The sequence below is a fragment of the Cyrtonyx montezumae genome, unplaced genomic scaffold (genome assembly GCF_038088225.1).
Source record: "Cyrtonyx montezumae isolate F1298 unplaced genomic scaffold, pur_monq_1.0 scaffold_3, whole genome shotgun sequence".
NCBI lineage: Eukaryota > Metazoa > Chordata > Aves > Galliformes > Odontophoridae > Cyrtonyx > Cyrtonyx montezumae.
Genome location: NW_027072034.1, coordinates 116,935,542 through 116,963,128, shown reverse-complemented (window position 1 = coordinate 116,963,128; position 27,587 = coordinate 116,935,542). Strand labels below are relative to the sequence as shown.

The window sequence follows — 27,587 nt, the reverse complement described above, 5'->3', positions numbered from 1 at the left end:
AAATTAATTGTTGAGACATTGGACCAAAATTATTTTAAGTAACTGCGGCAAAAATATATTTTAGTCTTTCATTATTCAGTAATTCACACGTTTTAAAGATGATAACATTTCTCATGAAAAGAACCAAATCTTCCACTCTGGGACAACAAAGGATTAATTTTTTTGGTAACATATGAATACATACATGCAGCAAATTGGACTAGAGTGAAGCTACGTTCAACACATTGCGGAACATGCCAAGCATACTTTAATGTGTATAATACAGTAGCATCAATGAAAACAAGTTTTTAGTTCTTGGCTTCTTATAGGAATAGTAGGCAGAATTTCATGGTTACATACTGACAAATTGCCAACTAAGTCTTTGTTTCACTTGGATTTACATGTTAATTACATAGGCCTGAAACTAGCCACACAGATCACAATCAGAAAGAATAAATCCTTTTCCTATGTCACAACTGCCACTACAACCATCAGAACCCTCCTGTCATTCAAGAGACATACATACAATATATGCAGAGTTATTGACTCCTGGAGGTCGTTTGTACGTCCCATCACTATCAGTTGTGATTAACCTGTCTTTTTCCGCATCAATAGGACTACCATTTATCTGATGTCGCCGGCGCTGCTTGGGAGAACGTTTTGCACGAGAGCTGAATACAAAAAAAACAAAAAGGCAGAGAGGGAGAGGAAAAAAAACCACAAGACAAAGGTAATCACATTTCCTTTTGTAGTTTCTTTTCACCCCACTCAAGGTTGAGCTTCTCTGCCCATTTCATCCAAGCAATCCTCGTCTCAGCTCTTTTCCTTTTCCCAGTTTGTCATCCCAGTCCCCAAACCTCTCTCCTCTTGTTTCTCCTAATAACACCATCACTGCTATGGCAACAGATGCCCCAACTGTCCTCATTCATACTTTCTGTAGCTTTATATACCCACCTGCCAAGCCTTCCCTACTTCCTCTCCATGCTTCTCAGCCCAATATCTGACACAATTGCAGTAGCAGAACAGGCTACACCAGGAATGAGGCTTTGTGCTTTGTACAGTATGTTGTGTTTAACTCTACTATGGCAAACCAGCTGAAGGTTGGGGAAAAACTACTTTCCTTCAGTGTGGTAGCAGTTGCAGGTAACAGCCCTCTAGAAACAGTGTTCCAGAACTCTAAAGCTTTAGACAGAGCTCAGATAAAACCCTATCTGGAAATACAGGCCCAGGAGGATGGATATCTGAGATTGACAAATATGCCTCATTTTATAGAAGGAATAGGTAAAAGGTTCTCTCTGCTCTTGAGTTTGTCCATAAAACTCAGAATCTTCATGTTCATTCAAGAATGTTCTTGAAGTTGTTCAAGGCTTTCCTTATGTTGTATCTTTCTAAAAATGTTACTTCTTGCAGTTTATATTTTCCCTGCTTCTTTAGTGCTCATCTTCCAATTTTGATCTCTCTACACCATATAAGAATTAAGTAAATCAAAGGCAAAGCGAATGCTAAAATGTTTTAAGATGGTTTTCATACATTGGGTTTTGTCGTCTTTTTTTTGAGAATTCACTCATGAAAACTTGAATACATTTGAAAACAAAACATACTGATATATACTGAAACAAACAAAAAAATGTTTAGAACAATCCCAACACTTTCATCTAAGCAACTCAAAGACAACTAAGGATCAAAACAATTCTAAAGTCTGAAAGTTCAGAAATAAAACTCTGATATTCTTTGGACACTGACCCTAAAAGAAAATTGGTCTTTCCTTTCTTTAAAACCCCTACCTTTTCCTGGGTTCTATGAAGACTGTAGGCACGCTGCCTCCAGGGTCCAAGATCTTGTCAATCTGCATCTGTGCCTTGCGATATATTCTGTGCTGCTCTTTGGAGTCAACCACCACCACATCATCCACCACTGGAAATTCATAGTGCCCTTTGCGCTTGGCACGAAGACGAATCTTATTGCGGTGATGCTCAATCTCGGATTTATGCCTTAGGGCTGTCTGTATCTTAAAGAAGAAAGAGGAAGAAATTCAACTGCATTTTTATGTGTAGCTTTTGCAAACAGAACTTTCTGCTGCTCTTCTGCAAACCTCTCCTTCTCACCTCACTGCCTGATCCTGTCCCCTTCAAAATCTCTAAGGGATTCAAATAAACCACACAAATTGTAAACGTGCTTTCTTTCTTGGATATCACCTTGTGTATATGAGATATTATACATAATAGAATTATATGCAATTGAACTGCATGTTCAATTTGAAAGAGGTGGCAATTTATTAATAAACAGAAAGAGAAACACCAGAAGTGATACCAGTCTAAGAAAATAGGACTGATCAATGCAAACTACTTTTGCTTGTCAAACAGAGATATTTGATCAATAATGTTGAAGTCGGCAACCCATTTCCATTAAAGACAGGAATCTAAAGTGTTAACTGACCTCTCTGCTGTATGTACAAAGCTGCCACAAGAAAGGGAGATCTGTAGCAGCAACACTAGAGCCTAGGTCCCCAGATGAATATAGCCTTTTCAGCTCTACAGCTTCTTGCAGACTGAGCTTTTATGCCTCTTTCCAGTCTTTTGTTGGATTCCCTGGAGTGCATCTCATCCTCTGGGGAAAGCTACTGTAACACTGTACTTGTATGTCCTGGCCCAATGCTCATTAAAATCATCCTTACCAGTAGAAAAGATCAGGGTACCAGATCAGTCCACAAAAACTGCTCTGTCTGTACTGGACTTGTTTGGGAACACAGCAGCAGTAAATTAAAAAACAATTAAAATTGATTTTTGTAGTTTCTCTAATGAAAATCCCCAAAAGGCATTACAAGGATGCAAGACAGACTTTTCTACATTTATAGTTCGAATTTTATCATACTTCTGTCAATATAATCACATTTATACTTCATGGTCCCTCTTGCCTGCGTACACTACATACGTGCATTTTTCTCCCTTCTGTATGATAGAGAGAAACACAGTACTGTAACAGTTATGTAAAAGCTTTCAGTAATCTTCCCATAATTCAGAGTGGAAGACGCCATCTTACATCGCATACAAAATCAGGGTGCAGATATGCAGTGTTGTCAGGCAGTTATGATGTGGTTTTACAGCACATTATCTTTCCTAATGCCCCAGGCATGCTCTTATTCTGCTTAGAGCAATCTGAGCATCAGAGAAGGCAGGAAGTTTCTGTATGTTTACTGTCAGATAAACACATCAGAAGTTGGAAGCAATTTCTGTGCTGCAAATTAACACCTAAAATTCATGCCCCAAAATAACTTGCTTGTATAATTCATATCTTGAGTTGCTGAAAAGCCAGAAGAATGATGCAGAATGAGAGTTTCAGCTCTTACGCAGCTCTCACTATTGTAAATCATGCCCTACCAACTAGCAGAAAGATAAGAACACAAGGTATCCTGTCGAGATTTCTTTCTTAGTGCTTAAGTTTCAGCTTAGGTAATGCTTACAGCAGGTCAGATGATCTCTGTGCGTGGAAACAAGATTATTCCTGTAACTTGTCAAAATTCAGCGGCACTGAAACTAATGAGGAACTCTTGATAACAAAAAACTGGATCCTTATTTCCCATTTGGTTGGGCATACGGTCCTCCACAAACACTCAAAACACTTAAAAAATACCTCTTTATTAATTTTGTTGGTCTCTGCTACTCGATCAGAAAGCACAGAATTCTGAACTGGAGGTGCTGCCATTGGTTGCATAGCAATCAGCTGGATCTTGCTTGGGACCCGTCTGCTGGCATCGGAGGAACGCGACATCCTATCCACATGTTCAAAGATGGAGGCTGAGGAGTGCTGCTCATTGCCACTGCTGCTCTGAGGAGGTCCTGATATACCAGAACAAATAAAGAGTAAGGTAGTGCTGCTAAGGTTATATCAGTCAAACAACAAGATCTACAGATACTATGTTTTTTTTGTCTGTGTTTGATTTACCCTGTAGGTCTTCCATCTGATTCACATTTATTGTACAAGTTTGCCCATCAGTTTGCAAATTACATACATTTTCTCACTACGTTTCCAGAAGACAAGCCATCATTTTTTATTTCTGTAAACCAAACTCCTGGCATTTGCAAACCCTCAAAATCTCAATGAGCTTTGGTCCATAAAAAGCTGCTCAAGCACATCCTGCTAATGGCTCCTCTTATCAGTACTTATGGAGATGCAAATTCCTCAAATGGAATTTCAAAGAGCAGTAAAAGATGTCACATTGCAAAATGCAGTCATTCAGTGATAGAAGGAGCAATACATCAACTAATAAACAAAAAAAGACTGAAAAATCCACAAAAAGCACAAAGAATTTTACTGATTGAAGCCTTTAAAGCACTGTTTTCTTCTTTGTGACAGGATAAAAACTTCACATACCAAATGCAAGCTGTACAAATATCGCCACATAGTAATTTGTTGCAGAGTTTTATCAACTCCAACTGATTCGGACAACAGTTAAATATCATACCAGGAATGGGCTGCCTCCTTTAAACTTGAAATTTGTAAGTACAACCCAGAGGTTTGCACTTAATCACATAACACATATTTACATATTTTTTTTTGTTGGAGGTAGGCCTACAATATGAACTGTTATGTGGACTAGAGTTGCAAAAAAAGATGTGAGAAGTAGTATCTTGTGTTGTCTGCATGGCAACACTGCAAATTCTCAGTTTGATAAACAGATTTTCTCCATAAAGCATAATCAAAGATTACAGTCTGTGACTCTTCCTATGGATGAGCACAGTAGAGTACAAGGATACCGTACCACATCCTCAAATAGATTTCTAGTAACAGGCTACGGCTCAAATCAGAAGAAAGAATGCAACTGTACTCTTTCAGGTTGACCTGACCCAACTATAATGGACAGAAACAAAAACGGCTGCTATGATGCATTTACTCACGAACACTAACAAAGCATAGGGTTCAGAGAAAGACTGATAGTCATCTTCTGTAGAAGACTACAGCAAGTGACTTGCTCCCTCCTTCTCTAGCACAAAAAGGGAGCAGGAGACAAAATGAATGGTAGCCTTCATTATGTTCACAACAGATGGAAACCAAACTGCCCACAGACTAAGCAAAATTGTCATTTTTCTTATTTCTCAATCTTAATGCATTGTCAAATATATACATTTATAAATGATTCATACATTGCATCACAATGTACATCATTTATAAACATGACTTTCCTGTTCAACAAATGTCCTTAAAGAGGCAGCAAATAGTTCCATTCAAGATTTGTTGATTTGTCCCCCAAACATTTTGTAGGGCACAAAGCCTAAACAGAATGTATCTACATCTCTGCTGGGTCTATTTATATGATCTTTATCACATATCTTCACAGTCATAAATGGGCCTCATCTTCATGCATTTCTCAGAAACATGCAAGCATAACCTCTTACAGAGGCAAGCAATTAGTGCAAGTCCCTCCAAGTAATCCTGTAGCGCAGCAGAAATCTGAAGTTTTGCAGCCTTCTTTCCCATTTTCTCCACATATGAATAATCTTGTCAGCTTTTAAAGTCTAACAGCAGTTCTCAAAGCTTACAGGCGTCCAACAGAAAATTTTAAGGTTATTTTACTTAGTGATAATATTTGGGTAGCAACGCCTAGCAATGCATCTACAATGAATCTTTATCATTTCATCCATAACCCTCCTGTTTGCACAGATAAACAAGTACTTGGCAGATGACTGTGTTGAAAATGCTTTCATTATGTAAAAATATCTGAAAGTCTCACTACCAAATTTTGGTAAGGCTCTACTGTAACATCAAATGCTGTTCTCTTTTGCAGAAAAGATGAAAAAAAAAAGCAAGGTCACCCCTAGCATTTAAATCCTCTCTGCATGTACACTACTGAGTGCCTAGAAGGACAAATCAAGATGGAAACAACAGCAAAGTATGTAAGAAATTGCACAGTGCTGCCAACATACAACGTGAGATGGCTTCAAGCCTAACAGGAGTTTCTTTATAAGATTCGACAATGAATGATTTCTCATTTTGAATTATTATATTACACTATTTTTCATCATCAGAAAATTCTTCCTTACGAAGCTAGTAGAGTATAAAGCTAGGCAGTTGAGGCTGACAAACAATGTGGAGTAATTAATACCCAAATACTGGACAGAACAGTTTTAAGTGACTACTACATATGGACCACGTATCAGGATCGCTATTCTCTGGGTTGAAATGGCTAATTAAACAAGTATCAAGAAAATTAATTGCTCTGTTGGAAGCTGTTTTCAAACAAAAACCAATACAGTGGGAGATAGATGAAGGCAAGAAACAGCAACCAAGGCGTACAAAGCTTAGTTCAAAATCACGCGAGGCCAACAGGAATCCCCTACTGACCCAGTGAAATTCCAATCATCCTACATTATGCACTTTCATAAGAGTTTCACAAGGTTTGTATCCTAGCAGACTGTGTGTCTTATTTATGACCCTCTGAAACACTATTTCATGGAAAAACATTCAAGCTTCTTAGCAAGTAGCCTCTGCAAGGAGGCTAACTAACAGGATCCGTAACTGGTTTATACCACACTAAGTTTCAGGATCAAGTAACCACAGTTTTGCTTACTTCACAGTGAGAATGTTGAAAAATTTGAAAGAATTTGGAGAAAATTTAAAAAAATTGTCTATATCGTATGGCTATAACTTTGTTTTTGAGATCTTTTCATAAATCAATAGCTAAAAAGCAATTTCATTATTTTTTTCTTAGACTCAGGTGAGAAATCCTTCCATACTCAAGATGTACAGCTACACCAACATCTCTATTCATTCTTTCAGAGTAGCTCTGGTTACTTACCTACTCTGTTTACTCCTGACAACATAAAGGAAAAAGAAGAAACAACAGTAATTATTACAAATAATTCAGCTGGAATGGCAAGTGGAAAAAACACAGCAATAAGATGTTTGTGTTTACTTTCGGATGAAATGTGTAAACTTGGATCCAATTGCCAAGTCACAGCTGCATGAAATAGGATCTGAATCTGCCATTAATAGACACAGTGGCCTGTTCACCAATTGTGGACTGTAAAAATAGTCCCTGTGATTACCAAACCAGAGGCATCAAACAATGAAGACATAGTACAGTTGACCCAGTAGGAGTATGGTATGTAAAAAACGACACATTTCATATAATATTTGTGCTGCCTTTACCAGATAATTCAGGTACAGTAATATCATACATTTCTATAGTAAAAGGATTTGTTAAACATTAGATGAAGTGTTCAGACAGATGGAAAAACGAAGATACAAAAATGGAGTTCCCAGGTAAAATGGAAGAGGGATAGTATGAAATCAGGGCAACAAAACTGAAGTCAGATAGGCAGAAGCAAGTCACAAACCAACCATCTTGCCTGAGATTACTTCTGTTAGAGTATAATTGGTTTTCTATGTATTTACTTGGGTATGACTTCTGGTTCTTACAGAAAACCTAAGGCACTGAACACATACATTGTCTTCTGTTTATAAACTGCATGGCATGCATTGCCTGACGAATGTTAGGAAGTATAACTTTCTAGTCACATTAGCAGATCTTTCACTTTGTTTTCTTGCATGCTTGTCACAGAGCAAAATGTGCTCTACCACTATTGCTCTTAATTGCCCACATTATGGAAGTTTAAGACACACATACCATGCAATTTGCGGTTTAACCAGCAAAGCCCTAGCATTTTATACTGACAGCATAAATCTCATTTCTTCAACATGAACCACTGAAGAATGTCTGCTATGATCTGAATTTCACTTGCACTGTGTTCCTCAGTAATCACCTCATACTTCAGTCAATATTTAATATAATACGTGGAAAAACATTCAGTATATCAAAAGAGACTGGTCATAATATGATTTTTCCTCTTCTCAGCTTCTGTTGCCACCAAGGTCATATGTATTAAGAACGGATGGTGAAATCACAAGTTTCTTTAACACATATTCAGTACCAGAATTTTCCTCTAGGGAAGCCTAGAGATTTTGATTTAAGCCAAAGTCCTGGTAACTAAAACCTCAAGCAAGGGTCAAGCCATCTTTACTAAAAAAGCTCTCAGAAATGACACTGCAAGTAAGTGCAGTTACAGCCAGCCACAGACATTTAAAAAGGAAAATAAATTTTTAAAATGTTTTAAATAAAAAATGGAAGTCATCTTGTGGTGTTCCCATCAACTTTAAAACAGAGGGATATAACTTATGGTTTCTCCAAGGAAAATGGTGGCATTTTAATGCTAAGAAGACAGTTCTTTACCAATAAATAAATAAATATTTTTAAAATTTATTAGCTCATGATTTTCCTCTTTCTAAAACATACTCATGAAGGTATCTTGACAAAGGCATCTTTTGGCTTAGTTTCCCCTGTTGAAGAACTTCACATACACTTCATTACAGCAAATTTTGGCACGTGAGGGCTTAAAAGGAGTGGACCTTCCTTCCTCCACTCTCCCACATGCCTCCAGCAAACCTCTTTCCATTTAGGAGTAACTGCAGAAGCCATCCTGGTAGAAATCATGCAGACAGTTACATGAGCAGTAGATTCATCGCCAAATATGGCGTTAGAGAAGTTACAGTGCTAGAGTAATTCTTCAACCTAGCCAAGTAAAGAACTGCAAATGTGCACGTTTTGTTTTCTTAAAATTAAAAAAATAAAGTAACACACCCTTCTTTGTGGCTCTGCGTGGTTTACCCTCATTTGCAATGGCTGATGGTCTTGCAGTTTCTTCTCCTGTTTCTCTCCCACTGGATTGTTCACTTGCAGTGGAGTCAGCATCTGATGGTGAAACTCTGCCACAAACATTAAAAACAAACATGTAACATAAGTTTATAATGGAATACAGTTCTCAACTGCAAAGAATTTTCTGTTACTATGTCTTGCAAAGACTGCTAATGCTTTCTTCTGTCTTCATGTAAGTTTATAATAAACCATCACAGACATCCATTGCTATGATGTTACTGTCATTGTGTGTGAAAACTGCAACAGAACTCACACACGGCAAGATAATTTACTAATCTTTTGTTTAAAATTTTCTTCAAGAATACATTGCATGACTAAGTAGCAGGTTTACTGTTCAGGCAGAAAGGAATTATATTAGCACGACAAAAACTATACATGTAATTATTTCAGTATACAAACTTGCTAATTTGGCACTCTCTTGCTAACACTACAGGTCCACGCACATATTTTCCTGCCTAGTTAAACAAAGGGTTATTCAGAAACACTACTTATATGTATTTATCCCATGCAGTCATGAGATACTTAAAGACATGTGTTGCCTCCTAATTATACACACAATATGAGAAATCAAAATCATGTTTGGTTGCTTTTTTTTAAGTAGCAACAATACAGAGTACGTGCTATTGCCCAGCTAGTACCAAAGCCCATCTTTCCATATATGATTAGTAAGGGTGATGGAGCACTGGCACAGGCTGCCCAGAGAGGTTTGTGGAGTCTCCTTCTCTGAAGATGTTCAAGGCCCACCTGAACACTCACCTCCACAATCTGGTCTAGGGAGCCTGTTTTGGCCAGGGGGTTACACTAGATGATCTCTAGACATCCCTTCCAACCCCTACAATTCTGTGATTTGTGATAGTTTCTCTAGTGATCATTCATAATCTATTAACTTAATGATTTACACAAGCTATACACTAGCCAGTGCATTACCCTTGTTAAGTGCAAGATTTGCTCAGTCTAGGTACATAATTGTACTAGTTAGTGTAGCTCTCAGCAAACTATCAACCCGCCTAGAACGCGCAACCTGAGATAGCTACATCCAGCCAAATACAAGTCAAATATACTGCTTTCAGCAGGCAATGCTCTGAATTTATTCCCCTTCCCCTATTTTTATCCCCCTCCCCTCTTTTTCCCCACTAATAATAAAATGCTGTATTTCATTTTTTTTCCTGAATACCTCTAAATGAAGTCACATTCCAATAAAAATCATTAGCAGGGATAAAAGGTGAAATGGTTCTCAATGAGCTTGCAGATGGGCATCATTGCTTCTTCCACTCTTTTCTAATGTGGAATAAATAGGCATGGCCTTCTCTTCAATCACCTTTTTCTTGGTTCAGCAGAGTATAAGAATCATAGAATAGCTTGGGTTGGAAGGGACTTAAAAGCCAACTTAGTCCCAACCCCCTGCAGTGGGCAGGGCTGCTACCCAGCAGCTCAGGCTGCCTGGGGCCCCATCCAGCCTGGCCTTGTGTGCCTCCTGGGACAGGGAACTCACAGCTCCTCTCGGCAGCCTGTACCAGAGCATCACCACTCTTGGCAAAGAATTTTGTCCTAACATCTACCTGAAATCTCCCCTCTTTTAATTAAAATCATTCCTCCTTGTGTTCCTCCTCAGACCATGTAAAAAGTCGTTCTCCCTCCTGATTATAAGATCCCCTCAAGTACTGGAAAGAAATGGAGTCCTGTTTCCACTAGTGACCTTTTGTTTAATTTCATTGTGCCTTGTTTTCCTTCATTTTCTTACTCCATTAAGATGTAAATTACTATTAAATACATCCCAGGAACAAACAATAGTGCCAAGCTAGCACCAGCCATTCCTTTAAAGTTCTACAGAGTACACAGCTGTATCCTTTCAAATCAAAACAACAGGTCCAGCTCTCAGCTGGGGACTAGAGATGCTACAATTTCTGATCTCTGATGTATTTCTTGTTTACTTTGTTTTACTGATACAGAATGTGTTCACATCACCACTGAATGCACTGGCATGCAGTATACAATCCTGATTCTCATTGTGATGAAGTGAATTCTGTATTTTCTCATGAAATAGAAAACAGCTAGTAACAACAAAATACACTACACTGTTGTTGAACATTTAACTTCTCCCCCAGGGAATAAGTGTTTTAAATCTGAAGTTGATGTAGATATGACAGCAAGTTACACAGACAGTGACATCTCCAAAGCTAAGCCTAAAGAGAGGTTTGCTCTTAAGGATAAAAGAGGGAGGGGAGGGAAATTCTTTTCTGAAAACAGTTTTAAGTGGGTGAATTTAGAAACTTAAAATTATATATTGTTACTCCAAATTTGATGAACAATTTATTATTGTCTTCTGGGAAAGCATTAAAATGCCAGCTTCTGAAGAATTTCTCTGCTTCCTCTCTGTGAGGTAAATAACTCCCAAGGATGGTACTTCACAACAGAATAGTATAGATGATAGTATATTTTGGGTAGTTCTAAATAGATAGGATACAAATAATACAAAAGATGGCTCACCGTCAAGAAGTCAAGGCTCGCAGGGGACTCCACGTAGGAGGGATCTCCAAGAAGAGATCCTTCCCTGGTGGTGGTCAGCCCTTAAATGGGGTTTGGGAGAGGTGGAGCCAGGCTCCACCCTTCCAATCACACAGGTATATCACCTTCACCTGTGCGCCCATGGCTGACTCGGTGCTCACCTCAGGTGACCAATCAGTGGTTCAGGCCGTGATTCAGCAGTTCCCATACACTCTCTGAATATTTTAAGATGAAGTAACAGTAATAACCTCAAGTTAAAATGCGTTGCTTCTACTTATATGTGTTAACATATTTTCCCCTCCTCCTAATGATGTCTTAAGCCCCTTTTGATCTTTTAAGAAGACATAAGAACACTTGTCCCTCTGATCTGTATTAATTTATTTAAGCTACACTGAAATGAGTTAGCTTTTTTTCCATTATTTTCCAATGTGCCATTAGTAGTCTCTTACTTGCAACACCTACACAGAGGTAGGCTCAGCACCTAGCTAGAAATAGAGTTGTATGAAGTTCATGCAGGGAAGATAAAGCCAGGAACTTAGGGCAGCTGGGTTTCCAAGGAAGCATGGAAGGTTGAGCAGAGGAGCAAGATGTGCCACAGATCTGCACCTCAGGAAGAACCACCATTGGTTTCTTCTAAGCTCATTCAAGTTCTTATTTTTCTCCTGCAGTGTAGCAGAATGTAGGTAAAAGCACAGGAGGGTACAGAGCAGCAGACAAAGGAGTGCAAAAATATGAAAGGGACGGTGAGAAAGAAGAATTACTGGAAAGTGAAGTAGAGCAGAGCTCTGCGCTGAGGAGCTGTTTGTGACTCATAACAGCACACCTGTCCTCCAGGTTCCTCTTCTTTCTTACCTATTGCTTTTCCACTTCTGCCTTTTTTCAAAAGAAAACACCTTTACTGCACAGCTCTTACAGCTTCTTCCCTAAAAATGCAATCCCTTCTGGTGAGACACATTTGCATCATATGATAAAAGGAAACCACTAGGAAACAAATGCTTGATGTTGACAAACTGTTATCCACTTCCACAGCTGCCAGTTATCAGACCTTTTCCTGACCAGAACAGGTGTGCTATGATAGTGACTGGATAACCACAACAAAAAATACCCACTTATCTTCCCTGAATTCTGCAGACAATGCTTACATCTGGAAATTCTGACTTATCATACACAGAATGATGACTACTAATAGCATAGAAACACATCACTGACTGTCAATACTTTTCATTTGTTTTTAATCACCTGTTGCCTTGGTAGCCAGGTATGGAGACAAAGAGAATGCACCAGAAAGCACACGCTTGATGTTAGCAGTACACAAGTAATAAACTGACTCCAACCAACCTAGCTGTGTCCTAAGTACTCCTCTTAACTGGGCATGCTGCCACTAAGAGAAAAATAGATACCAAATTCTCACAACTTTATGCAATTTGAAGTTAGATGAAACTCTAATGGTGCAGTAGAAAACACAAATCGCAGAGCTCTGCAATTGACTTCTGTCCATTGAAACTGCCCTAAAAATACAGTAAGCAGCACTCATCTTTCACAGCTTATTTTTCTTCCTCTGTGAACTGACCTCCCTCTGTGTCGGACAGTCTTTGAAGGTTTTGAGGAAGTCTTGGACTTGGGGCTGGGAACATCTCCATTTTCAGATGGGGTAGTGTCCTTCATAGGTCCCGGTAAAGGAGCTGGCTCATGGATAATCAGGACATCATCTTTATTGTGTTGGCCCAGATGCTGTTTAGCAAAATCAAAGCCTTTTACGCTGGGGGCTTGTAACTGCAAGAGAAGAAGAAAGGCAATAAGCAAGAACTGTGAATGACAATGAGTACAAAGACTTTGGTTAAGATCTGCAAACAATAGCCATTAAGATGGCTAGGATATGGTACCCTCAGAAATGAACATAAGAGTGCTGCAGGGAAAAGAAAAACCTCATGATTTTGTAACTTCACTTCAGTAGATTATACACAGATGAAAACCCTAAATAAATATGTTGCTTCTAAATCTCATTTTTCCATCTATTTCTTCAGATTTAATCATTGTGCAGGGAGCCTTCTGTTTACTTTAGCTGTAAGGCTGAAAATGCCCATGGATTTAAATGGCTAACACTGCCAGGTCACCCTTCCATTTGTCCCAATCACAATGAGTAAAGTTGGTTTAAGTAAATTGAACAATACATCACTGCTGATTCTCCTCATTTTGAGCACCATAAATCTGCAGGATTACTGTGAGTGCTCATGCAAACAGCTAGCTCATCTGAGAAAAGAGAAGCATACAGCAGATCAGTTACATGGCAGCCTGGCAATGACTCCAGAAAATGGCACCGATACCTCCAGAAAAGTATTCCAAATCTAGTTCTTAGCAACTTTATATTGACTAGAAGGGAAAACATATAAAAGGCTTTTCCAGTGCAGAGAAATTAGACATTCATCCTAGATATCTTATCAGGAGGCAACAGATTCAGTGTCTTCCTTAACGAAGAGTCAGGCTAACCCTTTTCATAACTATTTTCAAAATATGTAATCTCACCTTGTCAGTAACTTGACTCAGACTTAATTGAATCAAGCCTACAAGTTTCAAGTTTTCCTACAGATTTTTGAGAGCTTTGATATAATTAGTTTCTCATAATTCCTGATTAAGACAAAGCTTTTATTTGAGTCCCATTCAATCTTAAGTAGTTTGGAAGTTGAAAGTGGAAAGAAATCTTGATAACTCCAGTTTTAGAAGTGTGCACACATGCTCACTGCATAGCATATGCACAAAAACCCATGTGCTTCTGGAGCTGCTTTCTTGCAAAGCAAAGCATGTGTTGTAGTAGATTTTATGGGTGCATCAGGTTCCAGATGTTTAAATGAACCCCCTTTCATAAAGCCTGGCATGCCAACACAGCTAACTACAGGCCTGTCTGATACCATGCCAAATATAAGTTTGCCTAAGGAATATACTGAAACAACCTCTTCAAAATATTTTCTCAGTAAGCAAACATTTTCCAAATGGTTCAAAAGGTGGTTGTAGAAAAACAAAATGCTTATTTAGACCAGTAGATGGCAATAAAAGCTCTCCTGTAAAATCTATTACCCGAACATAGTTGAGGTTTTAGAGTTCATTACTGACCAAATGTGTAAGCTTATTACTTGAGCAGATCTGGACGCCCTCCATTGTATTGCATTTTTTCTTGAGATGACAGCTGTTGCTTCAGTTGAGAATTATGGGTGATAGACAGTTGCTGAACTTAGGTAAATCATGGCAAGCACTGACTCTAAAAGGTACTCAACAGCTAGACCAGGTGAAGGTGTGATTGGTTCTTGTACTGTTGAGTCACGGCCACCTAGCGAATCCTTCTGGAAACTTACTCTCCCCTAGGGTTTAAACACTGTATTTATGATCTTTCACACTAAACATCCCAGAAGTCATTATGAAATTCCATCTATCCTTTTTGAGATCCCAAAACTCAATGTCTTATTTTCAAAATAATTCTGAGGTGGAGCTTTTCATTATCACCATAAGAATTATCACATTAGCTCGATGCACTTTGGTTACTGAAACTTCCCTTTAGTTACCACTTCTTCATCTCTGATGTGTTTAAGACAATACATTTATTCTCGCTTCAGAGATATTCTTGTGTAGGACATCCTCCCTTTGAAGCATTTCAATGATTTCCCTTCTTCTAACTCTTTCATACTGTACCCTTGTGCTCATACACACCTACTACTAACTGCCAGTTACCACTACATCCCTGCCCCTTTACTCCAAAGATAATGAGAGACTTCATCACATACTGGGCACAATCCTTGCACAAAAAAAACCCCTCAGAATTCTACCCTTTCTGAAGTACCCTTGAACTGATATACAAAGTTACTCATGCTTTTATGATAGTGTGATGGGATGGTTAGCCAGGCATGACTAAAAGGACAAATGTTCTCATAATACTGGACATACTAGTATGGCTTTAGTAAGACTGCTGCCCCTAAAGTAGTACATATTTCAGCATATCTTAGTTAAGCCTTTAGGCCTAACTACGTAGTGGTATTGAGTTTGCATACCCTTGGGGATTAATGCAACATATAAAAATAGACTTCTGTAGTATTTTAACTTTGATTGAACAGTCTTATTCCATGTTGCAATCTAACATAACCTTTTGTTTAAGTACAATTATAGAAACCAATATAATTATGCATATCTGTACATATATCACAGCATATGTATGCACATATGTTTATTTGCAGATAGATCTTATAGAAGTATTAATACACTATTAGCATTGAAATGGCAAGTGCTCACACTTTAAGAGTTGGCACAGGTAGAAGTGTCTGAACAATTAATTACACTTGAATCCTCTCATGTATACGCACTGCAACAGAGATCTGAAATCAAACCATGGGATCCCTCTTGCTCTCTCCCACCTTGCTGAATCTGTGGCATAGGCCTTCTGCTACTAGCCAATGTTAGGCACGATTAAATAGTGTTATTTGTACAGCTTGGACACTCATCTCACTTCATGTGAGAAACCTGGCAAATGTAGTGCATGATGCAAGTAAAGACAGGACACCTTCTTCTATGAAAAGTGCAGCTAGCGTGGCTGACATTTTGCCAATCGACTGCATGGGTACTCTGCTGCTTGCAACAAAGGACTAGCAAGACTCAGGTATCACCAATTCTATTCTGAGCCTCAAGCAGAGATCTCTCCAGACACCACAGAACACCAGAGAACCTAAGGCTTCATTTCCCTCTAGCTGCTGCCAGATTAACTCCTCATCTGACTTCTTTCTTCCTTGCCAGGCAGAATCAATCTCCCCATCCGACTTTTTTGCTTCTCTAGCACTGTTTGTCAGTGTCTCACTCCTATTTACAGCCTGAGCCCCACTGCTACCCCTTCCTTTCCTGGCCTCTTAACAACCTCCACATACAGCAACAGAGAAAAAACCTTTTAGCTATTAAGGTACAGCTTTACAGAGCTTATAAGCACAGAACAGGTAAAATCTTAGGAAAGTGTACTTGGAAAACTACTAACAAGTCTCTGTTGATCACGCTTTTCCCAAAGGTCTACAGCTTAGTCAGAAATAGACAGCTCTCCATGAATCAAATCAGCAAAAACATCTCCTTCACACAAAACAACCTTCTGGTCCTTCTTTAATTCTCTACCTTGTGCCCTCCAAGGCTGAGAATATACACCAGAGCTTCTCCAAAACTGTTCTTAAAATTTGGAGAAAATAATATTTTTTTATTAATCTTGATCTTTTAAAAACAAAACAAAACAAAAACCCACTTCTATCTTAAAAAATAAAAATAATTAAAAAAAATCAGTATGAAACAGATCCTGGAATGAAAACTTTAACCATTCAGAGTCTTGCAAAATTCTGCCATTAAATAATATTTTCAGATACTCCCTACTAAAGAAAAAACCAAACAAATCCTGAAGTTGGCATACCAGCTCCAAACAACATAAGAACATTATGAGATTGTACGGACATGTGTATCTATATGAATAACATGAATTACATGAATACAACATGAAAAAACATTTATATAAAACACAATGTCTGGCAATATTAATAAGGGTTATCACCTCGTAAGTAGATAGGCAGAGTTTTTAAAAATAAATTACAAAAAAAAATCAAAACCAATTACTTGAGGAACAAAAATATCAATTCCTAAAAAGGAAACACTGCCCATAGAAACTCACTACCCTTTCCTAAAAAAAAAAAAAAAAAAAAAAAGCCTACACTTCCTAGTCTACATTAGTCCATGGCAACATTATAGCTAACAGACCAACAATAATAACCAAAAAGGACACTTTCAGTAACAAGTGCGATGACTCTGCTTTCTACAGGACTGTATGGTCAGTGAGACCAAATACAATAGACAGTGTGGTCCCAAGTGGAAAAGGCTTCTTTACCCTTTGTCATTAGGTGCTGCATGCCACCTGCTTTGTTTTTCTTCCTTTCTTTGATACCAAGTTACAGATTGGATGATCTCTGCTTGTCCTACCATAAGTACTCAGAACACCATTTGTGAATCAGCCATTTACTACTCAAAACTTCACCACCAGCACAGAAGGAATACACTCTCTTTTTAAAGAAAGAGCACACTTGTGCTAGTCCCCCTACTCGCTCAGGTGCTGAAACTGAAACTTTTTCTTTAATCAGTTCCAGGTGCTTTTTTTTTTTTTTTTTTTTTTAAGTCTGCACAAAACCAGTGCTAGCAAAGATTTCTTGCTTTAAATGTAAGTTGTTAGAGAAGGTTTTCATTTGCTCTATTTTTGTACATTTGTGAAAGGGAAAAGATAAAGCACTCTGAAGCTTACCACTAAAACGAGCACATCTGAGCTAATACATTATTAAGGCATTATATAACAAGAATGCAGTGCCTGCTGAAATCCAAGGGGAAGATGATTTCAAATGGATAACTCAAGACAGTGTTTTAATTCTATTGCTAGATACTGACAGGAAAAAAAAAAGTTCTATTCATAGGACAATCAATTTCTGTAGAAGCCTACAAAGCCAGTGCACCTTGGTCTTAGCCCATGAAAGCAGCTAATTGCTTCAGTACAGTTGAAAATGCAGAAGTATTACATGGCTGCCAGCATACTGCTTCCCCAGATGTAGACACACACCACAAATGTCAATGTGTTTTCCCATGAAAGCAAAGACTGCACATACAGGTCAGCGAACAGATTCCGCAGAAAGCAGCAGAGACAAAATAAATTTTACTCAGCACTCTTCTTGTGGTTCCTCTAATTAAAGCAATGTGAGTTTTCTTTAGGAGTAACAGCAGCATTTGAATTTGGACATAAAATGAAGAATAATATACCAACACAATTTTCTATTGATTTTGTTCTATAAGATTACCTTGCTCCTTGCAGAAGCACTGAGCAGAGCCCATTAAAATACTAAGGAAACAAAGGAGCTAAGCATGTTTTCAAAAATAATATTTTAGTGTTGGCATATAATCCATGAACAAGACTGGAATTCCTGTAAAGATGTCCTGCTGACCTTATCGAAGTGCTAGAACATGGAACACTGCAAAAAAAAAATAGGATGAAGAAACTACAGAAAAAAAAGTTTTAAAACCTACTAATGAAAACGCAGCAAGTCATTGATAATCAGAACACTAACATGGGCTGAAGATGTACATAAGTAGTTTGACGTAGAGTTGTTTAAAGCTACTAAACAACACAAACTTTCTCTACAGCCAGATTCACAGCACTAAATGCTTTTCTGCATTCTGAAGGAATCACCTCAGGAATTCTGCCCCTAGAGAAGGATTAAAAACAAATGAATAAAGAAAGCCCTAAACTTCCAAAAAATCCATAATTCTTAAGACACCTGTTCTGAAATATTTTCTTAAGACAGATGCCTTCCATGGATTTTCATCATCTCCATTCTTCTCCTTTGTGTATTTTCTCTTGCCACACTAATGTTGCCGTGGCAGCTCAGTAAATTTAACAAAACACAAGAAGGATCATGTCGTAGAAAGCCCCTAACTCTGAGTACATCTGTGCCCAAAGGCTGCTGAGATAACTGCTGTAATAGGCAGAGTTTTGTGTCTGAATCATACATAGTTTTAGCTTTCCTTCTAAGACAGAAATGCCGCAGGGCAGATACTGTCTGAATCAAGCCTTGGTGAGGTTCCTTTGCACACCAGTCAGACAAAAATGTCAGGAGTAAGTTAGAAAATGATCATCAGTTTTATAAAACAGAGAGGCCACTGCTGAGTTCCACCGATCTCTTTTCCATGTGCAGTGTCAAAAAGTCACTCTCTAAAGGCCACAGAAGCAAGTCTGACAAACTGTAATCTCTAACAGCTAGCACAGCATGTCAAAGATAGATATAAATCAAGCAAATTTTTTGGCAATACGTAAGACAAGAAAATAAGTTCATGACACGACTCTCACTGTCTGGACAGAGCACATACACAATACAGCTCCGAACACTTTCTCTCTGTAAATGTCAAGAAAACTGGTAGCACACTTCAAGAAAGAATAAGGATCAGCTATTTTAATTTGACTTTGTGCTGGTATTATGTCAGGCTTAGTCAACAAAGATCATCCTATGGTCTTGTAACTCAGAGACATTTATACACCTAAACAAAGTTTAATGCAGACAGAATGAAAGCACAGCAATACAAACTGCAGGATTAATCTGTGTGCTGAAACGAAGCTACATTTTTCCCTCCTCGCTTGTTGTGCCTCATTATCCGTGACTATCTGAAAACTAGGGTAAATCTGTTGCTCACTGCAGGCCCAAGAATCCTTTCAAATGATGCCATTTCATGCAGGCACCTGTAATTTGAGGAGATAAAGCATGCGAACAAATCACCTAACCTGCCAGCTCTGGCTACAAAAGCCTTCCATTGCTCTGTCATGTTGCTACAATCACAATGTGGATTGCAAAGCATTTTAGTGAAATGTCTTGCTGTTCTGCAACAAGTGAGTAGTGACGTTAAAACCTCCAATAACAACGATTTGCTACAGGCACATATCCTTGTTCTAAAAATAACTCAAATCTAAGGTATTATCTTTCAGTAGGAAAGACAGAATTTACTTCCACAGTGGTAATCCAATCACAGTTGTCTATTATATGATTAGGATACTATAAAGTTAAAATGTATTTTGAAAACAATTTTCACAAAATTCCTTTTCTAAAGTAGCCACTATATAAATATCACTCTATGGGCTACCTACAATTTGAAAGTCTTATGGAGTTCTGGTTTCCCTCTCTCAGAAAGACTGTTAACATCTATCATTTTCAAAGTCTAGCTAAAAGGAAAAGCCAGGAGAAGTGATACCTCTTGATCTGGAAAGGAGAGGATGGAGACAGGAATATGATGAGACCTGGAAGTCAAGACTGGAATCAAGCAAGAGTCTGGGAACTGCTTCTTCACTGTTCCCACCAATACAAAGACTAGGGGCAACACAGAAGAAATGGAGGTAGCAGGATAAAGGCAACATGAAAGAAGATGACATTATTTTTTCACATAAACTGTACAAACATCTGTCAGTAGCTCAGATTGGTTCAGAAGGCCTGGAAAAGTTTAGAGAAGAGAAATCCATTGAGGGTGGCTAAATATCACTACTTCTAGAATGAAAAAGATCCTGAGCCTCAAAAAAAAACCAAACACCTGAGCTACTCAATGCAAATTATCATAAGCTCTGATTTTTTGGTGGTCTTGTGTGGAGTCAGGAATTGGACTTGATTCTTGTGGGTCCCTGACAACTCAAGATAGCAATTTTACACATTGATCACATCTACACAAGATTATACACAAGTATCTTCCCTGTCCTGATATCCCTTTCTACTGATTTCTGCTTTTGGCATCAGCTGGCCTTTCAATCAGACCTTCATATGGCCACTCAAACGTTTGTAAAAAAGCAGATGCATTTTAGTTTTTCCATATACTGGTATGAGTAGTATCCAAATGCAGTATTTACATCTACCATTTGTCAATAGCTAATCCTCAGTTCAGAAGAAGAGTTCCCACAAAAGAGCTCTTGCAGAGGAATTGTCATCTGAGAAATTCATTGTTGAGAAGTAATTGAGATGTTGAATATTGTATTCCTTGTCAGAATCCAGCTGTTGATTCGAACTTGAAAAAACCTGTATGCCAGTTCCAAAAGACATTTTCAATAGTTAGTTAAGACTGCTATTAGAAATGAAAGGTATTTGTTATGCAAACAGTTGGCACAGACACTAATCTCTTGCAGAAATTCATGTCAGTTTTCAAGTAGTTTTTATAAGACTGGTGTCAGCTGCCTTCCTTTACATGGATCTCTTTTGACTGGAGTTATTCTGAAACGCAGAGCTATTGCCTCTACATTATACAGATGAACAAAAGCATTATAGGATGTCAAAACATCACAAGAATTCTCTGTATCAGGAGCAGGAGCCTAGTATTTAGCCTCCAGCAGGGCTGGCCTCTTTGATCCTAGGAACATCCAAGAGGCATTCTACTGAATACACAATAATAAGCGAAACTCTCAATTCAGATGTGTAAAGTTACACCTGACACATGAGCTTTGGGTATCAGATATTCCTGCTTGACGTAAAATAAAAATCCAAGCAAGCCTGCCTGCCATCCTATAGAATGCACAACTCATCACCAGTAATGCTGAGCAGCATGGGGAGGCCTGAGTAGCTGCTACAACAGCGCTAATGAGAGCAGACAGGCCAGGGCTGGTAATGATCCTCAGGTTACTTACACATTAGCTGAGGTTTGCTGACACATGATGCCAACAGGTAGCCCTCCAGCTCTCACATTGTGATACTGATAATGGAGAAAGTGGGGTACCTTGTGTGTTGTCCTAGGCTTTCTAGGGGCCGACTCACCCTACCTCTCTTACATGTCAATCATACACTGCGACACTGACACATAAAGAACCATGAGGCGCATAGAAGGCCCAGAGAGAAGCAACTCCCAGCTGGAGAAAGTCTTTGTTTTCATCCAAGCTTTTAGGATGTGCCCTTGGAAAAATCAGGAACTGAGCAAGTCACTTGGTCCAAGTTGGCACTGCAAACTCAATGACTTCAGCAAGCCCAGTATTTCATAGATTCAGAGAACAGCTTGGGTTGGAAGGGATCTTCCAGACCATCTGGTACCACCCCCCTTGCCGTGGGCAGAGACACCTTCAATTAGAAGGAGAACATCCCAGCCCTTCTAAATAAACATCTGTGAGCTTATCTATAGATGAGTAAGATTCCTGTCATCAGAGCAGGGAACCTTTCCCTGTCAAAAGCTGAAACTACCTCTGAAAGGTCCTAGCAAAGGATCAGATTTTTTCCTTTAAAAGCTTGTACACAGCAGAAAAAGTCAGATTCCTAGAGAATCAGGTACTGTATCATTTATTTTATGTCTATAGGAAAATAAAGAATATTGCCATCTCTGTTTGCATTATAAATACATAGGGAAAAGGGTTGACAGTACTTTTGCACAAAAATGGCAGGAGTCCAGTACTGAGTAGGATGATGGTTTGGGAATTAAAAGACATTTATCTATTTTCTTGCAAAGAAGAAAAAGAAATCATTTCAAAAATTCAATTTCCCACAAAGACGCTCCACAGCTTCTCTGCAGTAAAAAAAACCCTCACATTATAATGACATGATGGTTGTTACAGGCAAAGGGAAGAGAATCTGATAATTAAAAAATGCCTCTTAGGCAGCTTTTTATTCCAAAGGCAAAGGCATCTTTATCCAGTGCAACAACTTATATCACATCAAGGTGAATCTCCTGTAGGATGCTACAGCTTACAGAACAAGTCATGAATACTTCATGTGCCCTTTAAATATCTCAGTTCCACCTCTTGAAAATAATTACCCTTGCACAGACCTATGAATCTTGCTTAGAAATTAACTGCTCTGACCTGTTTCACTGACCTGCTTTAAAAGTGTCCCAGGTAACTCTGATGTAAGTATATCTTCCCATTTTGCATCCAGACAAAAAAGACCAGGTATTGGGGCAGATGGATGGACTATCTGGAAAATCCAGAGTCCCTCCAAAGTCCACCGTTTATAACATTATGTTTTTTAAACTGATTTTCCTAGGATTAGCTCCAACACAAGTTTTCCTTCCTATGTGTTTCTGTTTGTCTAAGTTAAAAGCTTCTTGCATTGGTTCTGTCAGCAATCCACCTTAGCCTTGTTTGAGGTCATGCTGTTTCCCTATCTTTTGCTGATGACAGCCTTACAAGGACACAGCCAAACTACTCTGTGATCTTTACTGCAACTGCACTGTACACAGGCAGTCATACCCCAGAGGTAAACCCAAAAAGCATTTTGAGTGTTATCAGTAATAGATAACTGCACTTGCCTGCTTCATCAAAAGATAGAGAGAGAACATGCAACTTAGGAATGACTTGTAATTGTGGTCATACAAATGCAAATATCATAAGCATTCTACCTACTGAAGGAAAAAGATTAAAAAAAAAGAGAGAATTCTGTGAAAGTAAACCTAAACATATAGCAGATTGAACTTAAAACTTAAATGGTCATCTTACCTGAATGAACATGAAAATATTTCAGGATAAAAGCAGATGTTTAAGATCAGTATTAAAGTGATTAAAAGGAGGAAAGAAAGAAATGATGAATGACAGACATATGGGACTACGGAACAAAGAAAAACCCTTTGTATCTTTAAATAATATCTCTAAAGAAAAACTCAAGTTTGTAAAGGAGACTCAAAAGCCCCTGCAAAGTTTAAAGACTTACTGATGCAATATGCAGAAAAACGAATATTACTATACATATATATATACAGAACTTCTTTCTGTTGTGTTTCAAGGACCCAGCCCACAACCTTGTTCCAGGTTTTTAATGGCAGACAACATTGCTATCAGCTAGCTACTCAAGTGAATTCCAAGAGATCGTTGAGCCCACTGATCTGCTATGTTAAAATAATGGCTTTTTCATAAAATAATGAAAAAAGACTGTTGATACCTCCTGGAGATGCAATACGATACCCTATTAACAAGAAATTAGTGTCTCTGTTTCTTATCTTTCAAAGCATTAGAATTAATATTAAGAAAAAAAACACAAAAAACCATGTACAATGCACAAAACACACTGTACCCCCTATTACATGATTGACAAGAATCCTCTTCGCAGTATGCATGCCATGTGTGTTTCTAGTGAAATACTTTGATATTTACACATTTCATTTCCACATTTACTTTTTTTTTAAAGTTTAATGGAAGTGAGAAGAGCTAGCACTATGAATGCAAATGTCTTATGAATAAATTATTTAATTCAAGAATAAAAAACCACCACATTTTTAACCGAAATATCCTTCCATTTACAGAGGCAGAGAAGGCCTTCACTTTTCTTTAGTACCAGAGGCAAATTCAAATAATTGTAAGGATAGCAAGGGACTGAGGTAGGAGGCAATTATGTTTTTTAGTGGAGTTTATTTCCTAAATCCTAAATTCCAGATCACTTCAATTATTTATATGCATTTACTGCAATAATAAAAAAAATAAAAAAATTAAAACCACAAACAATTTCAGGAAAGGGGGACAGATCAAATCTCTCTCATTATTGTATGCTGTTGTGACTGTTTGGAGATCTTCAGTGCTTGCTAATATGCCCCATTCTGACCTGGAATTCCAACCTGCTGGTTGGGGACAAGAAGAAGGCCCAATGACAGCTTGCTACCATGGAATCCAGATTAATTCTTTACTTCTGGACTCTGAGCAAAGTAGAAGTAAGTTTTTTTTGAAGTAGTTTCTGCTAGTTTTTTAATGCACTGACTGATAAAAATTTAAGATACTTTTTACTGCTGTACTTCATTTAATATTTAAGTAAGAGCCATCCATATAGGATGGCACAGGAAGGACTGGATTAGATGTCCTTACTGGTTCTTTCTGGTTTGCTTGCAGTGACTTCTCTGAAGAAGAGAAAGTGACAGGTTCCCTAGGCGAACTGAAGTTAAGACTTTCATAAAGAGAAATTCAAGTCTTCTGACTCATGAATGATTCAAGTCAAGAATATTGTGAATGCACTGGTGACAAAAAGCTGAACAACTTTCCAAAACAATGGGGCAACTGAATGTTCCTGGCCTCATCCTCAACACAACTGTTTTCTTACACAAAGCTTGAGGCAGAAAAGATGTAAGGAAAATTTATGTCATGAAATACTGTACTAAGGGTAATGGTCCCCTCTCCTGCTTTCTTTGCACAACCCTTCCCAAATTAGCTTCTACTACTACAGGAACTTCTTCAATCAAAGGTTGTGTAAGGTATTACCACATCACAGGGGAAATGCTAGCACGGGGAGCAGTTCATTGAAGGGCACCATTTGTTGCTGACCTTGATGACGACACTCAATCTGCACTGGCAAGACAAGTAGAAGTTGCTATTGATTTGTTCTGACTGCTTTGTAAGTGCAACCGCTTTCTGCTTCTCTCATCTTTCCCATCATTAATTATCTTGAAAGAGAGCATGGTGTACAGACAAGACTTGTTACAGAGAAAACTGTATGACTGAACATGAGGTGACAGTTACAAGAACATGACTGCAGTACCATAAGGTTAGCACAGGCAGATTATTTTGCCCTTATTAATTCTTCTGATAGTATAGTCAGTAATAAGCATCTTTGACACACAGACATGTTCTCTTTAGCTGGAAGAAGTAAAAGTCTAGTCGTTTTTCCACTGTTTTTAATGAATACTCATTTTGTGAAAATCATGGATCATTTATTTCATAATTTAGTCTTGGGCACAAAAGAGACAGAACAATTTTTTCACCATCCTATCCCAGTCCTCTATCACTTCAGCCAGCATGCTCACCCATGAAGTTACTGGGTCTTTCAGATTTAGTAATTTAAGTCCTAGTGACAGGAACTCACAACAACATCACAAAAGCCTCAGCAGAATGGGCAGCAGCAAGGATTGGGCTCTAGCAAATACCATTTCCAGTGTGAGGTATAATAGATGGTAAGGTTTAGTTGTCAAATTAGTTTAGTGGACTCTCTCCAAAGAAAAATTCAGCCCTCTGCAGAAAACAAGGTCAGTGCTTCAACACTCAATACATTTTCTCTTACTCAGTCCTAGCTGAAGCCTTAAAACAAAGTGATAAAAAGTTTCTTTCAGCTTCAGTACCTACATTTCAGAAGAACGTATCTATCTAGCACAGTATCATACAGCTAAGAAAACAGATAAAGCATTATGGAATTTCCAACTTCAAGTATCACTTAACTTCTTTTCTTCTTTTTAACCAGAAGGTTCTGAAATTGTTTCCAAATGTTATTTAAGGATAATAGGTGTTCCCTAGACATCCACATTCATTTATGCTCAGAATACTCAACCTCCTCCCAGCACAGCTTCCCCTTTTACCTTCTGTCGCTGCTGAATGTTGCTTATTGTGTCTGGCTGAAACTCCAGCTTGTCTGTTCGACAAAGCTTCCAATATAAAATAATAACAATCAGGAGCACCACAGCTACTGGGACTGCCACTCCAACAATAATCCATAGGTTGCTGTTCTGTGCCTCTGAGGAGGACTCCTTCAGCTTTTCCACAGCTGTGAAGTTAAAAGAAAAAGAGTAGTTTTATGTGGTAATAGATTTTTAACTGAGGACACTTCAAGGTTATGTATTTTTACGTTCTCATAAATGCTAGTTCAGGAATTTATCAGAAAGCAGCTGCACAACACAGGAAATGATCACTTATCAGTTAACATATGTCATGCTCAGGAAGCATGGGGCAGCCATCAATCGATCTGGTCTCCCTGCTGAAGACTCATGCTTAAATTACTTGTGAAAATACACTTCTACCATACCACTCCATAACTCCAACCTGAGTTGACAAAGTGCATCTAGAAAAATGACTCGTCACTAACATTAGAAGAGCTTTTCACTTAATTGTCTGTATCCTGCTTTAAGTGGCATTATCAGCAACCTCTTTTTCATTATGCACATTCTGTTGCCTTCTCCATCAATAATCACAATCAATTTGAAATCACTAATATCTTCCTCCCCTATGTGTACCTCTCCACCATTTTTATTTTTTTTCCTCCTTTCTCTGTTTCATTATCAGTGTGTGAGATCTTTTACCCTCCAAGAGAAAAAGAGGTAATCATACCGAAAAGAATAATTAAATCAGTATTGTGTAGAAAAAGTAAATTGGAAGAAACAACAAAATTTTAATTAGCTCTACTTTGTATTGCAGGTATATGTGGGGCTAAAACCCACAGTAGTAACACATTTCTACTCAAATTGACACGTTATTAAAACAATGTTTAAAAGTTAAAAAACAATATTTCTATGCAACTTTATCATTTTTAATAATAGCCATTCTGACGATAAATTTCAATATTAAAGGAACATATTATAATCCTTATACCTTGTATACCGATAGCTCATTTATGCCGTTACGTGTTCATGTATAAAATCATAATTTTCTTATATAAAAACTGCTTAATTTCTTTCCAATAAGAAAAAAAACCCACCAAAATCAGTATGCCTCTTCAAACAACTGTTTACAGTCACCCTTCCTATTTCTCTCTGCTGGCATTGGTGTGGATTTGACAGGACTTACGCTGTGCAACAGTGCCATCAATGCGGTACCCAAGGATGATTGCAGCGCGCTGGATGTCTACTCGGTTCATCAGGTCTGAGCACTTCAAGGCACTGAATCTCTCTCCATCTTGATCTTCCACAAAGTAGATCAGTTCCACGGGGTTATCAACACCATCTAACCGTGACACATTCACAATCTGTAAAGTAATCGGAATGCTTTTACTTTTTAAGCTGTATTTATTTGGGGTTCCCATACATTTGGCCTTTCAGTCTTCCCCATTCCCTTCACAGAGTTCAGGTCTTAAAGATACTTTTCTAAAAAACAGCATTTGGAACAGCTTTGCCACAACAGTATCCATATCTGTCTTAATTGCCACTGCATGCAACAGGTAGTCCA

At 38.2% G+C, this 27,587-nt stretch overlaps 1 protein-coding gene across 1 annotated transcript in view; it reads right to left on the bottom strand.

Moving 5' to 3' along the window:
* Positions 1–27,587, bottom strand: part of KIAA1549 (KIAA1549 ortholog) — a 127,529-nt gene that overhangs the window by 14,547 nt on the left and 85,395 nt on the right. Inside the window, exons 9-15 of the mRNA XM_065743159.1 lie at positions 27,210–27,387; positions 26,009–26,193; positions 12,765–12,967; positions 8,615–8,739; positions 3,610–3,815; positions 1,764–1,987; positions 506–650 (exon numbers count right to left, since the gene is read on the bottom strand). Coding sequence (XP_065599231.1) covers positions 506–650; positions 1,764–1,987; positions 3,610–3,815; positions 8,615–8,739; positions 12,765–12,967; positions 26,009–26,193; positions 27,210–27,387 — 1,266 coding nt within the window. The remainder of the gene's footprint in view (positions 1–505; positions 651–1,763; positions 1,988–3,609; positions 3,816–8,614; positions 8,740–12,764; positions 12,968–26,008; positions 26,194–27,209; positions 27,388–27,587) is intronic.